Below are 15,364 nucleotides of genomic sequence, written 5' to 3' on the forward strand. Positions count from 1 at the left end.
TCTCGAGCTCAGTTAGTGGTTTACATAGGTTTTCCTTACAAGAACACGGGTTTCTAAGTAGTATCCTTCGCCTGTCGGTCTTAAACAGCTGTCCTGACATGCATTCGTCTTGCAGCTGCAAACGGATTGGTAGAAGTATTTCAATCAGGTTGTTTGGAACAGGGACAGCAGTGCGCTTACATCACTTTTATGTTGTGAATTGTGTTACATTTAGCGAGCTCAAAAGGGAGACGCTGAACTATTCTATTCTTGTCATCGTCCCTATCCCACTTGGTTGGTTGCTTTTCTACACCACGATATAGAAACTGACGATTTCATACTTTTTTTCAATCTCCCCTAATGAACAGAGTTCGCGTGCGTGCGCTTAACGCGCTTGGCTATGGACCCTTCTCAGCAAGTCTGTCATTTACTACGCTCCCTCTCTGTCCGGGTCCTCCTCGTTTCATGGCACCCACGATGCTCACCGCCACCTCGGTACGGCTACAGTGGTGTATGAGCGATGAACTTGAGGCTCCCGAGGCTCCGCATCCTGCATCTTGTTCTAAAGCATCTGAACGAGCCAAATATCTGTCTCACTCAAATCTACAGTTTGTTCTTCAGCTTAGCCGGCAACCGGATGGCGAGTAAGTTTGACCTCTCATTTGAACTCCTTGATAAAGGATGCAGAATATGGCAACCGCTTAGTTGGATGTACCCTCATTTTTGTTTGTCCTAATTCGTACTTCATTGGGTGGAATTCTTCTTTGCCAGGTACTTCGTCACTCCAAAGTCTCTCTGTAGTACTAGCCACATACCTTTCAATACCTGGTGTGTGGTTTGTCTGGTCTCTCTTCTTTCTCGTTCAGCTGTAGCACCCTTCCGGTGCCTAGCTGCCATGCCACCTGAAGGAGGCACGAGGGCTGGAATCCTGCTAGGTTGCCCAAGCCTAGACAGGGGAAGTCCAGAGGCAGAGGTCAGGGTTCGTCTGGCATCGTTCTTATACGAGCAACAGGTGGAAAGCTGAGAGGTGGTGACTTCACCTCATCAGTCAGGTATTAGTCTTTCCGCAGGGAAAGTCCCTGTGCGACGGGATCGGTCTGTTCTCCATAGGTATCCTTCCCTGAGCAAAGCACAGTTTTTTTGCCTATGTGTTCTGTAGTACTTTCCGAATTAATGTGAAGTTTGAACACTGCCGCTCCAACTAGTGTGGCACCTATTGTGTTTAAAGGTTCTTCCACATACGGAAACGAGAGATAAAAAGTGAAAGCAGGCTTCTGAGTCTTGTCTTTATTGACAATCAAAAACATTCATTAGGACAGCAGGACGAAATGGACCAAGTGCTTAGAGCGCGAATTTACTGATCGGAAGGTCTGTGGTTCGAACCCGACCTCTGCCACTTCACCTCCCCTGTCTAGGCTTGGGCAACCTGGCAGTATCCCAGTCCTCGTGCTTCCTTTGTGTGGCTGGCAGCTAAGCACCGAAAAGGTGCTAAAGCTGAATGATTGATGATTGATTGACAGCAGGTGGGATTGTGCATTCCCACTCTATAAGTAAGGAGGCAGTGCGTGTTGTTACTTCCAGCTTCCGAACAAGGAACACGTGCGAAGACGTTATGAATAATGCTCACCAGATTGTATTTTCCATCGAAAGCTTCTAATTACAAGCACACGTTCACCAGACTTAGGTAGGCCAATGGGATGTTTTCCGCATGCCTACGTAGACTGAATGATACACACTTCGTAACTGTCAAATTAAAACGAAATACGATGCAATGGTTAGATGCGGAAAGATTCGTCTTAATGAGACTATACCAGCGGGATGGGAATTTTTCACAAACACAGTAAAACGGGACATTAACTAAGTTTATTAAGCTGGACATTTTGATTGGGCTGCTCAAATTGGAAGTTGTTTTTATTTACATCTGTCTTTCACATGTGGTCCGGTCAACGAGCCACTGGAAACAAAGCTCCAAAAAGCCTCTCAGTAAGTTTTCTCTCGTCATCATCGACAGCATGACATTAGTGTTCAACACCGACGCTTCACTGCCGTATGTACGTGAGTTGATGTACTGTCAGGGCGCCCACACCTAAACAGGAGGACGATTAGGGTCCTCAACCAACCACAAGGCAGCGGTGTTTGGCGGGAAATGCAAATGTATTACCATTTCTACGGAACAAGTCGCCACATGTTCCAACCCCCAATCTAGAGGACCAGGAGACTGTGTTGGGCCAGACCTAAGCCATTGACCAACCTGGTATGAGAGACTCTGTGAATGTTGCGAGTACACCCTCCAGTATCGCTCAATGAGTCGATGAGGTGCGCAAACCGTCACACCACGGTAAGGTCCAGTCTCTTCGTGACGGCATCTCTCTCTCAGGTCATTTATACGCCCTCCACAAACCGATCGCTCGCCAAACATGAACTGAAGGACACTTCTTTTTTCGGAACATTTTGATGTGTTTGTCTCTTTCTGTGGGAATTGGTCGGACTACCGGACGGCCATCCTATCGTAGGTCTGAATGATTTCCGAATATTTCACAGAGAAGGCAACAGTGAACCATAACTAGTTCCATAAAGGAAATTACTCACAAGGTTGCTGAAAACTCTTCGACAGCCCACGACCGGTTTCGCCCTTCTTGGGGCTCATCAGGTAGGTGTAGTCCGCATAACTAGTTCAGTTTCAATCTCCATACGATACGAAGATCCTCCGAACACTTTGACAGCTGTGAAACCCGTCTACCATGTACTATCAGGACAACCAGAGTCGATGAGTATAAACCGCTGACCGTACGAAGCATGCGTTTATATGAACAGACAGTCAGTCAAATGACAGCATCAAATAACTCCGTTGGTTCGCCTTGGCTATCAGCCAACTCCATTTTTTCCAACCTTTGACCAGTGGTTCTTGATCCAATCCAAATGTCTGAGAATTGAAATCGACTTTATTCTGTCATATATATATATATATATATATATATATATATATATATGAAGAGTTCACTATAACGATCTTTGTTGTCCTTGATAACACTCGGAAAATCTGAACGACATCGTGTAAAATCTCGAAGAGTAACAGAAACTGACAAAAATCAGTAGGCTGGTTATGAGGCCACTCCAGCCGGTGCATCTACAGTGCTCAAATCAATATGGTTTCCAGCACCTCATGTTTTGTGGTTGGCTGTTTCGGGGGGCAGATACGGTTATTTCCATCCAGAATGGAGCTTCTTGACTAATCCCCGAGGGTGGTATCTCTTCATGAGTGATGCATCCGGTCTAACATCTGTTGGCGAGATGAAAAATTGCACACACACACACTAAAGGATTTTCTTCGATGCCGTACAGTTTTGCACATTGACTCCTAATCCCCGAGGGTGGTATCTCTTCATGAGTGATGCATCCGGTCTAACATCTGTTGGCGAGATGAAAAATTGCACACACATACACACTGATTTTCTTCAATGCCGTACAGTTTTGCACATTGTCTCCCAAGCAGTTGCACTGCAACTTGTAATAAGCATATAAGAGAAAAATGGAAGACGAGAAGAAGATAGGCTTTGCAGGACTGTACCGTTTCATACACCTTTCTCAACCGCATGACATGCGATTTGCGAAGTTTATTCGAACACAGAGCAGTGTTATAAGAGGTCCAAAACCTTAGTATAACCGACGAATGCTAGACATTCGACAACTCCGGTCACCAGGGCAAATGTATCATCACACTCAAATCCGACTAGGCTTTTTGACGTCCCGAAGAACGTCGGTCAACATCACCGGCGACTTGTCTTGTTCCCTTTAAGGGAGTAGTTGATACCGATGTTACAATCGTGCACTAGATGTTTGTAGATCGAGCATGCCGGGTTGGAATCGATTACAGCAGCATTGTTCCTGTTCATCTTGTTGAGGCGCATGTTCTTTTGCACTCATTCCTTCATGTCAATTTACTGTTTGCTGTGAAATCGAGACATATCCTGTAAGGGAATTCTAACGAGTGCACATCGCATTCAAGACGGGATTTCTTGATTCGAAGCGTGAAACCCCAACATCATTGTACTGCTCCGAAACTGTGAATAGCCTCACCGGTTCACTATAGTGATGGTCCGTGGTGCAATGGTATGATTTACTATACGTTGACACTATAATGGCCAGTTTTGATTTCGATGGCAATACGCTACAAAGTTGGGCGCTTCGTGTACCTTCTCTGTCTGTAGGCTGGTCCAGTTATCCTTGTAGTGTTCCACTTTGGTTGAGCTGTCGTGCTCATGAATTTCAATGGGATCTGGTCCCCCGGAATAGCATACCTCTCTTTAAGTAGCAAGCGGGGTCCATTAACCGTACTTTTGCATCCGTCAGAGGAACCACTCCGCCGGGTCCTGTTGTTCACTTTTTCGGTAGACCTTTGCATTATACTACTTGTTACTTAATTAGTATTTTCCAAAACTGCCTCTTATCGTATGTCGTGAACCATCTGTCAGCCCATCTTCACTCTGTATCAAACCGTTTCTTGTCTTTATCCATAGTTGGAACACTATCTACGATGGGCCGGAAACTGTATACAAAGCTACTCGCCTCACTGAGAACACCAGCTACAATTTCCGTGTACATGCAGTTAATCAGACTGGGCCAGGTGCCTACAGCGAAGTATTGTCCTTGAGCACACTTCGCCTTCCCCCACCTGTTATCAGAGGTGAGTTATACTTACAAGGAATTTATCTTCCTTTTTTGGTTGCGTTGCTGCCAAGCCGTTTTTTCTTCTTGAACTTTGGGGCGTGTCTAACAGCTCTATCCATCGTTTTTCGGTACTGAAATTAATCTGAAATTGTCACCAAGACTTGAATGTAAAGTCGTTTAGTTTCTATATACTTCATTATTGAACTGGTTTTTAATCACCCACGAAGTGTATTATCCCACCGTTCGCTTTTTCGAACGCTCATTGTTTGTCGACGAGTATTTGCAAAAACTTTAAGAGTACATCACCAAGCGGTCCGTACCAAAACGTCACTTTTATAGCTGTTTTCCCGTTCCGGTCCATTTTTTCAATGAACACGCTGTTGCGTGCATCATATCATTCAGCTTTGGTCGCACTCTTGCAACCGGTAGGAAGCTTGTTCGAAGGTTATACACTGTTGTAACCAGCTCTTGAGTTAAGGTATACTTCCTCGCTACAGGCAAAATTCGGTTGTTCACGGGACCCTCACTTTTGAAAACTCTGTTTGATTAAGCTTGAATACGTTTTGGTAGCCATGTTAGATCGTTCTGGAGGATCGTTTATGTGTCTGTATCATACTTAGCTTAGTACTCGGTAATGTTTGAAGCCGCCTCGGTTTCAGCGACCGACAAAAGGTGAAAATCATGAGGACACAAAAGCACGCCGACACCAAGTACCCTCGGGCACTGGTCGGCTAGGTGATTTTGTTCCCATGATAAGACATTAAGACGGTTTCCTTTCCTCCGGGAACCGGGTGCATACCATGTGCCCGAGCATTGAGCCTAAGCTAATCCTTTTTACTACAACTATCCAGTCCGAGCCCCTGAGGAGTAGCTACAGAACCATGTTACAGTGGAGCGCAAGTTCAATCCTCCCGCCTTCGATTACCCCTTTTCCATGTTTTGGCAAGCTGACGATATCTCAACCACTATCCTGCGCTAAGGCGTTGAATTAGCCCAGCATTTTGTTTAACTCCTCTCTTTTGAAGGCTTCGCAGTCCGAAGCATCATCGAGATTTTACTCTAAATTTGAAGGCTTTATTGATAGTCTTGCTCGAACTTTCGTGCTTGTTATGTGCGACTTCCAGACCGAGTCAATTTTTGAATTTTTCGGTTGTATTTTTAACGACTATGATACGACCTTGGCGTATTCATTTCTAGTCGCAAAGTGTTAGTAGGCATCATGTGCCGTCTATATCGTGGTTCACATAAACAAAAATTTCCTGTCTAGACTGAGGTTCCCTTCGCGCTTTGTTTTATTTAGCCCCGTCCTTCTCAGGCATCTCGTCCCTCTTAATGATGGTCTCAACATATTCGAAACAAAGTTCCATGACTCTCTGATCCCTAATTTAGGGCTTAAATAACAGCTTCCGATATAAGTACTGTACTTCAGTTTGCTGCATGATGTACGAACAATGTTCTCCGTGTCAGTCTACGAGCAGGCCTCGCTTGCCGGAAACCCCGCCTCAGGTGAAATTGTTTTCTGATTTCGTCTACTTACCAGTCCGTCAGTAGCACGATACTTTCTATTTTTTCAATAACGCCCAGCCTCTATATGTTGTGAATTTCAGGTCTGAAAGTCGTTGATATCAGTACGGATGTATGTCACCTCGAATGGAGTCCAGTCTCTCTGGGTGGATCAGATACTATGGTCTATGTGGTGCAATTAATGCCTGTTCTACAACCTGGCGCTCATTTGCCCCAACTGTCCAATGTCCAAGCTCACGTGTGTTTTCTGCCTTTCAACAGATTTGCTTTGTGAAATGCTTGCTTGTTCTTCAACTACTTAGAGCAGTGATACCGTAGTTTGACTGAAACTTTTATCGATCACACCATTAATCACTGTCCATTTGTTAATCAGATCGAGCAGCAGTTCAGCACCCGGTGGATTCCAATTTTGAGTGCCATACTTGGAAGTCAGCCTCCATTCTACGTTAACCTAGCCTTCCCTTCTGATTGGGTTGGCCAGTGGATGCTTGTAGCAGTCCACTTAGCTCCCAAAAGTTGCGTGATTCAGATGAATTGGGACTTTTCTAGATACCGAGCAAAACTGTGGATTAAGAGTACATGTTGTCAAAAGCACTAACAGCCCATACGGCGTAGCATTTATTTAAAACGAAGGTTAACGTCATTAACAGTAGGTGAAAACGATTCAGTGCCGCATGAATCTCACAGCCTGTGACCTGAAACATTATTGTTCTGCATCATTTTTCTTCAACACTGCAAGGCACGGATGTAAGTTTATTGTCCACAGTAGCCTTATTAGATCACTAGAGTTACTCTTTTTGAGGTAGTCCGGTCTGACCGTACAATAACGCTTATTATCGTTCCTCCTATATGATTTGTTGCATACGATGCTTTCCGCTTATCCAGGCCTCGCACATTCTTCTGTTCACACAAACAACTATCAATCAGATCTCCTTAGGTTGAAGGAGATGTTTAGTGGGCGATTTTTCATAGGTTAGATTGGCGCCTAACAGCGTAAAGTGAAAATCTCTCCATGCACTTATCCGAGCCTCAAGGCTGGGCCTCCGAGCTGGACCCGAATATTTTGTTGTCTTGGTCAGCTCCGTTGCTGGAAAGAATCGAGTGCCTATTCGCTGTCTTTCCAGATTCTCCTTCAGGAGAACTTCTTCAATGGAACATGCCCAGTCGTTGATTCACTTGATAGATTTACAGTTGACGGACACATCGTCATCACCGTGAGCTGATCCACACAAGGACCGTCGACTGCATTGAGCAATAACTTGAACACTTGTACAACAGAGGTACTGTCAGTGCTCTGACACTCAACAATGTAGATCGCTTCGTTCAACTTTATTCCGTGGCGGTTTGATATCTAGCTCTATCTGACCTTGGATGGTTAGGTCTTATTTGTCAGCACGGCCAGAAACCGAAATTTTACCTGATTTATAGTGGTGGACTCAAAACTCCAATAGTTTGAGGTCACAAATTGTCTGTTCAAGTGTGATACATAATACCTTCAATAAGTAGTCAAGTAAAGAGACCAGTCAGTTGTAGTTTCAAATCTCATAGAAGTGTGTAAGCCACTTTAACATGCGTATCAATGGAACTTTGTAAGGGGGTGCTCTGCACTTTTGGGTCACCCTAGTCCCCCACTTTTCCGGTCCCTCAGCCTGAAATCAATGCATTTGCTGTCAACTTTGTGTTTCGGGAATTCGTGCTGCATTGGTAACCAATGGGAAGAGCAGTTTGCTGCATAAACCGTATTACCGACTTTACCCTCTTTCCCGTTCCGTTTCGATCTCTCATAGGTCTACCGGGGAACCCAAACCAGTTGCCGGCTCACCGATCTGGTTCCCAATACTGATTACCTGGTGCGTGTGTGCGCCATCCGCCTATGTTTGCCAAACAATACTGTCGCCTCCATCTGTAATCGTGGGACGACGATCTCGTCGAAACAGCCTCGCTCGGGAAACGAGGTTGACAAAAACGAGGAAGTGAGTCTAACGCAACTAATCTGTCTATGGGCAGCACCCTCATAAGGCCTAGTCGCCTCACAGTCATCAATAACGTTCCACGGGTAAATTGCGTTGTAGTAAATTGAACGTCTCATACCGGAGAGGAATACGAACCACGTTCCGATTATTTACCAAGCCCTTTTGAAACTCCTTTCCTCATGTTTATTTTTTTATACCGCCTCACTGATACTTGTTCTTCCAGATGGAGTTCTGGTTAAAAAAGAACTGTATAGGTCTTGCTTTACCTGAAAGCTTCGCATTGCCTCTTATTGGCCCGTTTATCATCTAATTTTCGTGTCCTTCATACTGGATATTCATGTAGCAGTTTAGGATTCACTAAATCTAGTGTTCTGTACTCGCTGCGGATTAGCTCCTCACTGTGCTAAGTAACATTCTATCCATTTTTTCGCACCTTCTCGTTATTATTTTGCGTCTCTTCTTGCGTACTGAAGCGTCCAAGTACCGATGACGATTGGTCCCGGGACCCGTTGGACGTATCCATATTCCATGTCACTGAACTGCCTGGACCCTACTCTCATGGGCTGAATTTTTCAACTCGTCCACTGCGGTTGCCAAAAAGCCATCCTCTGGATGGCGGCCTATCCGCTCAACGTGACTCGGTCACCAGAACTTCGCTAAACATGTGGAGGTGGTTTCCCCGTGTGTTCCGGATTCCGCTTCGTGTTATTTATCCACAATCAGGCCCGACTTTGTCCTCCTCCCCACAGATGACGGCAGCACAATCCTCCACGCCCCCGGTGACCGTTTCCACACTGAACAATCCGTCTTTGCGTCGTCGTCTCGGTGCCAGTAATCCTGTTATCCAAGTGCCGGTATCTTCCGCCGGTGCACAATTAGCCTTATCTGCCAAATCTTCTCCTCACAGCACGTCCACACACAATTCGGCCTTTTCCAAACGAGCTCAGCATTGGTTTCGTCTCAGTGATCGGAAATTAGCTTGCTTGTTTCTGTTCCTATTCGCGCTCGCGACTCTCCTGGTGTTCATGGGTCTACAGCACTTCCTAGCTGCGCAGCCTTCGACCGGTTCCCATGTCCCGACAAGTTTAGTGCAAACACAGGAACGGCTCAACAGACCAGCCGAGTTCATCCACCACCCGGCTGTCTAACACATACTTTAAGATGCCGATCTTGACGTGATGGGAACTCGCTCATACATGCATCCATGTTCGCCTTCAACGGTTGTCACGTTCGAGCCTAGCTGCACTCGGATTCATATCGGTCTCACGCCAGAATCCCTTTTTGGACATTTATTGTCCGACACACATTTCACTCGTATTTCTCTGTACAAGATCGTCCAAGTCCTTCTTCATCCCGCTCTCTTCAGGCTATGTTCCCGACGATTGTTCTTGTGATCTCTCAATAATAATAAGTCACGCAATTTCGCCCACACATCACCCATCACATCTGCCGCGGTCGCTGCTCATCCATTGCCCTGTTGTTGTGCTGCCTACCCCCCTTCCTCTAACTCATCCCAACAGTCTTTCTGCATGTTTTGTTTCTTTGTTTTTTGTTCTGTTTTGTTTTGTTTTGTTTGTCTACAGTATAATTGACCATTCAGAACTAACCTACACAGATCGGTGAGCAGCTGATTCTCGTGTATTTGTTGATTCTCTAGGGAAACTGGTATATCTAGACATTCATTACTCTCTCGCGCGCGCAATCCTTTTTTTTATGCTCTTCCGGTTGATCGCATTGTTTTTTTCTGCTGTTTATGTCCGCATGATTTTCCTCCCTGTCCATTGTAATGTCTTCTTGGAGTTGTCAAGCAATTGTACAAGACCACTCAGCCGTTCTAGGCTCCTTTTTGGCTTCTGTACCAGTTCTCACACTTTTTCACATACATTCACCCTCCATTTCCTCTACATTTTCTTTCGGGAGGTCATTGTTAGAGCTGTATCGATCCGCTCCGAGAAAAAGAGAGTGATCCGTTTGATTCGCACATCCACGCATGGTGATAGAGCGATCCATCCTTTACTGCTTTTTGAATATTCTTTGTTACGAGTAGGGTTTGTATTTATCTTTTTAGGTGATGATCAGTCTTCATGCTTTACATCATTTATGAAAAGTCAGATAATGGTGTCCTGTCCACACACCTTAGTGTTGTGCAAGGTATGCTACAACCAACTTTTTCCCACTTACTCCCACAATAAAATTGTGATCTGTTTACATTATTTTGGTCTTCCGATGGGTGCCCAAGCCCAGAGTAGTAACTGGTTCATTGTTTGCGGTGCTTATTTGAGAACACTCACTCATACACGCACATCGACTGCAGCGGTCATTTTCCGGTCTGACATGGTTGTGTTGTTTGTCTTGTTTGTCTTGTTCAGTTCTATTCTGTCCAACCCTCGAAAATCGATTCCTCCATTTTACCCCTCGACACCGCCTACCTATATATTTAGCCAGCGGTTGGGTGGGCCATTGTTCGACTTGCGTTTGTCGTGTTGGGTGATATGTCTTGTCTTCTCTATTTGTCTTCTTGCCTTTGTTTTTTCCTTGGTTACTTCATTTTATCACATAAATCTGTTCTGCTCTTGTCTGTTTTTTTTCTCTCTCTCTCGCTTCTGACCAGACGCCTAGATTATTGGGTTCACATAAATCGTTCTGCCCCTGGCCGTTTTTTTCTCTCTCGCTTCTGACCAGACGCCTAGATTATTGGGTTGCTCCAGTTGACCAAAGTGAACGAAAGCCTTGAACGTACGTGGTGTGCAACACTCTGTTTGTATAGTATTCGGTGAACTCCATACGCTGGTGCATGCACACGGTTGGTTATGCTATAGGTTGAATATATCGTGCGATCTTGTGAATGGATTCCATCAACGGATTACGTCCTTGTTTTTCGAAAGTGCTCATACATCACTCTTCGTTTGGAGCAAGCCAATCGATTTTATCACAAAACGGATGTCGTAGCAATGCGATATTCGGGTCTAGCTTAATTTAGTTGTCGAGTTACGCAACATTTTGTGTAATTCAACTAAGGTACCTGGATGGTGACACGCTCGAATTGTGTGAATCGCGCGAATCCCACCGATCTGTTGAACCCTCCATAAGTGTGCGAATCTGTCATAGGCTTCACTAACTGAGCCATAGTCTAGCTTTCTTCTGAAAAAGCAATGACTGGAATGTTGGATCGGAATCTGTGCACAAAGTTCATTTCGATTGTGGCAGTGGTCGATCAGCATACGCAATTCCAATTTTTTTCACACTACTATGTAACACGGCTTGCTTGTTTTACCGGGTGAATGTGATCTGATTGGAACTGCCTTCAACACGGGTTCCTTGTAAGAAGCTCTTTACTCGATGAAACGGTTTGAAACTCATGGATGTTCCAGACCACTTTCCATGGGTACTTAGTGTAGGTCACGTCAGTGAGTCACCATTTAGGCATTTAGTCACACATTTAGCCTACTTGGATTATTGATTGATTGTGCGAATAGTGGACGCTGGCTAACTATTCGTGCACGTTCTTAGTCATAATACCATACACAATTGCTATACATGGGTCAGGAAGCCGGATTACAGTTTGGGATGCTAGAAAACAATACAAGGTGAAATTCATATGGTGGGCCCCCTAAAAAACACTGAACACTGGATAAGTTGGCTAATGTGTGATGTAGAGACCCAGCTGAGCTCAATGAAGCCAAATCAACCCTCAGTTTGTTATGCACATAATCCCCAAGCGTCGAAATCCACGTATTGATATGAATTTCGAATTGCCCGGTGTTGGACGTTGTTCAAATAAAAATGTCAACCATGCATACAACAAGAGGCTGCCTCAGTTAACGATTTGGTGTGTATCTGCGCCCCAGACCTGTGTTGCCCTTTACCTAGCACCGATATGCTAAGTGAACGAAAAGTTATCCTCTCTTGGTAGACGTTTTGAACAGTTGTGAGAGGAAGCTTAGAAGTCGTGAATGAATATTTTCTTTTCGTTTGGGTGAGAAAGAAAAACCCGTAGATTGTACATGTCCAAGATTAAGTTGTAGTGAGTGGGTCAGTTCTCGGAACTTTGACAAGCTTGTCCACCTGGCCAGCTGTATTAGTCCCGGTGATGCTTCTATCCGGATTGGGAAGGCCAGAGAAGCTTTTGTGAACCTACGTAGGCGTGACATCAGCTTATCCGTCCAGGTTCGATTTTACAATGCTGGAGTGCGGTCTATATTACTATACGGGTCAGAAACTTGTCTGCTGCGAGCCAACGACATCTAGTGTTCGACCATCGATGTCTTTGGAGCATTGCCCAAATCTGGTAGGAATGCCGGATCAGCAATCCTGAAGCACGTCGAATGGTATTCGTAAGAAATAATAAATGATGATACTGTTAAACAGAAAACTGAGATTTTATCGTGAAACCTCTTGGGAGAATAAGCCATTAGTAACCTTCAACCTTGCAGAAATATAAACCAGATCGGCACATTGTACTTGCAGTCAACATCGTCATGGACGGCAGTCGTGAGGACTGGAAAGCGATTGTCAGGTGCAGTGGAAAAATAGGTCAGGGGCAAAGGTCAGGAAGGTGAATGAGAGATTTCGGTATTTGTTGAGCTTCACTTGAACGTCCTACTGTGTGCAAAGAATAGAGTGCTCGGTCCGATGTCATTAAGCGATGGACGTTTTGGAATGAGGTTAATTCTATTGACGTGTGCCCGGGACAATGCCTCTGCCCCATATCCCGGACGGGAGAACTGTTAGGGTTCCCAATTGTTAGACTCAAACGCTTAAACACAACTTGAAAAAAAAGTCCAAAATGGACTAAACAGCTGCATTGTGTTAGCTTCGGGTGAAGTATCAAATGAAGATACAGGAATAACCGTCCCCGACGGAGACGCGGGTTGCCGAATCAAAGTGTATCCGCAACTGCAAGAAGAATCAAGAAGAAAGTGAAAACAGTGGCTCAGCCGATGGCGCACACAATGCAAAGCGGAATGAAGCACCGTTTGGTTACCACATAATTGGTCTGTAAATGCACTCATATCGAAGAACAGGATTTGCTAGTACTGGGTATGGCATAGATGGGTAGCATACAGAGTTCTGCACAATCAACCTGCTCGAATAGCGTTTGTTTAGGTGTCATTCCTGATAGCCTTGACACTGGGTTAGGCGCATGTTTTATCACACACCTCAGTGAGAAAAAAGAGCTGCGCAACAGCTTCCGAAATATGAGTAACAATAATAAAAACGTTTCACACAGTCCTATCAGCCAGAAAACCTAGGATGTGTGAATCACAGGCGGATTAATACGGAGTGCAATTGGAAATTCAAAAAGGGAGGGGAGGTTGGTTGGTCCACCTAGATAAGCATTGTACAAATTGCCATGAACGCAACGTTACGACCAGTCACAGATTGGGTTTTGTCTAGTTGTGATTATGGCATCAAGGAAAGTCAATATCTGCAGCCGATGACTTGTCATGTTTGCTTCAAACGAATGGTCGATAGAAATCACGTGACCAGAGTGAACTGGCAGTCGATGAAGCTGGCTTTAGCAAACACCCACTCAACCCTGAACTGACGATGTCACCTCGATTGGTGATGAAACGTTTGCAATCTAACTGCCAAGCTCGGCGAACAGACCAACAACCAAACTAATTACGGTTTGTCTAGACCATCATTCGAGCCGCGTACTGAGGGTACTTTCGCACACATGTCACACCTGCGTCCAGTTTTGTAACCAGCACCAGTTTTTGTAACCACCAGCACCATTACAGGTGAATGAACATATACAGTTTGATTTTGACAGTAATTCTGCAAGCGTCTGCAACGGCGATTTCCTTGATTGTGCAGCCTCATTAATTTGCTTGAGTGCCTCACTCAGAGTACTTCAAGAGCACACGATGCAGGAAAATAAATTACATTCCTGCTGCTTTAAATCAGTTGGAGGACGTGTTCTATTGTGATGTGAAATGAACTTCTTAGTGTGGTTGTTCGTTTCCGGTGTTTTCATGACAAAATCAAGTCGGCTGTTATTGGACTCGACAAGGGCTACCCATCGCTAAGCCATCAAGTTTTCTGCCCAATAAGATCCGCGTACGTTCAACCAAGAAGTGGTGCTCTATAGGGACGTGTCAAAACAAAGTGAATTCCACAAATCCCACAACCACAACGAAACTCCCTGAAGTTTTGTGTGATGCGCAATACTGGTGATAAGGATAAACAGATCTACACTATTTCTCATCTTTCCCTCGTAGACTGACTTCACCTACTGGACAAAACCTCAACTGGAACTGACCCATTTTCCTTATACTACCATTTGTTTGTTCACCCGCGATAACTGTTATAAATATAGGTAAAACCGGTTCACTTTCAGGCTATTGAAACCCAACTACAGCCAGGCTATTCACCAGCAGTAATGTCTTATCGTCGCATGATTTGAATTTTGCGGCAGACGTTGGTTCTCGAGACTTGAAGATCGTCGAAATATCGATCCCTAAAGGTTAACAGGAGACATTGGCGAACTGACTGATTGATGCATAGGATTGAAGCATTCACTGAAACTTCCCGGGTCGGGTTTGTTACCGTCGTTCAGCGGCATCTGTTCACCCGATACGCATAAGCAAAAAGAGAGTGTAGCACAGCTCTTCAGGTTCTCAGTAAGAGGTGGTGAGCTTGCCAGTGCAAGGTCTTACATGACTACTTCTAAACCTGCTTTGAACTGGGTACAAAATATAGCATGAACAGCTGTCTGAGGAAGATTATTCTACTCATCTACCACCCGACGTGAGAAAAAACTGTCACTTGAAAATAGTGTGTGCTCTGAGCTTAAAAATATTCTTTCCATGTCCTCGCCGCGTATAGATTGATTCAATGCTGAAATTTTGTTGGCAAAGGCTTTTTGCAAACAAGGCGTATGTATTAGGTCTCCTCGAGAGCAACGATAATCCAGGGGAAAACGAAACCACAAGTCGCCTTTCAAGATCAACAGATTTAAGGCTGACAACCATGTTTAGCAGCTCGTTAGACGCGCTCAACAAGGATTACGTCCTTCTTGCGTCCTGAGTAAACAGTTTGGTCGGCGTATTCAAGATGTGGTCCGACTCAGTTCGCATAAGGTATCTGGAAGTCTGTCAGTAATATGGGGGAATTTCTTTGAATTGTAGTGTTCTGGCTACCCAATAAGTTAGTTTGTCAGGAGTGTGTGGCAAAGAAATAAAAATAATTACGCTAGGTTGGGTATACAAAAATAA

General features: G+C 44.7%; 1 protein-coding gene across 1 annotated transcript in view; it reads left to right on the plus strand.

The window, feature by feature from the left end:
- Positions 1-10,709, plus strand: part of T265_03694 (hypothetical protein) — a gene marked incomplete at both ends in the record, with an annotated part of 72,834 nt that extends 62,125 nt beyond the window's left edge. The window contains 5 exons of the mRNA XM_009168236.1: positions 348-623; positions 4,497-4,663; positions 6,255-6,409; positions 7,959-8,144; positions 8,618-10,709. Coding sequence (XP_009166500.1) covers positions 348-623; positions 4,497-4,663; positions 6,255-6,409; positions 7,959-8,144; positions 8,618-9,292 — 1,459 coding nt within the window. The remainder of the gene's footprint in view (positions 1-347; positions 624-4,496; positions 4,664-6,254; positions 6,410-7,958; positions 8,145-8,617) is intronic.
- Positions 10,710-15,364: the final 4,655 nt, after the last annotated feature.

Source organism: Opisthorchis viverrini (genome assembly GCF_000715545.1).
Source record: "Opisthorchis viverrini unplaced genomic scaffold opera_v5_53, whole genome shotgun sequence".
NCBI lineage: Eukaryota > Metazoa > Platyhelminthes > Trematoda > Opisthorchiida > Opisthorchiidae > Opisthorchis > Opisthorchis viverrini.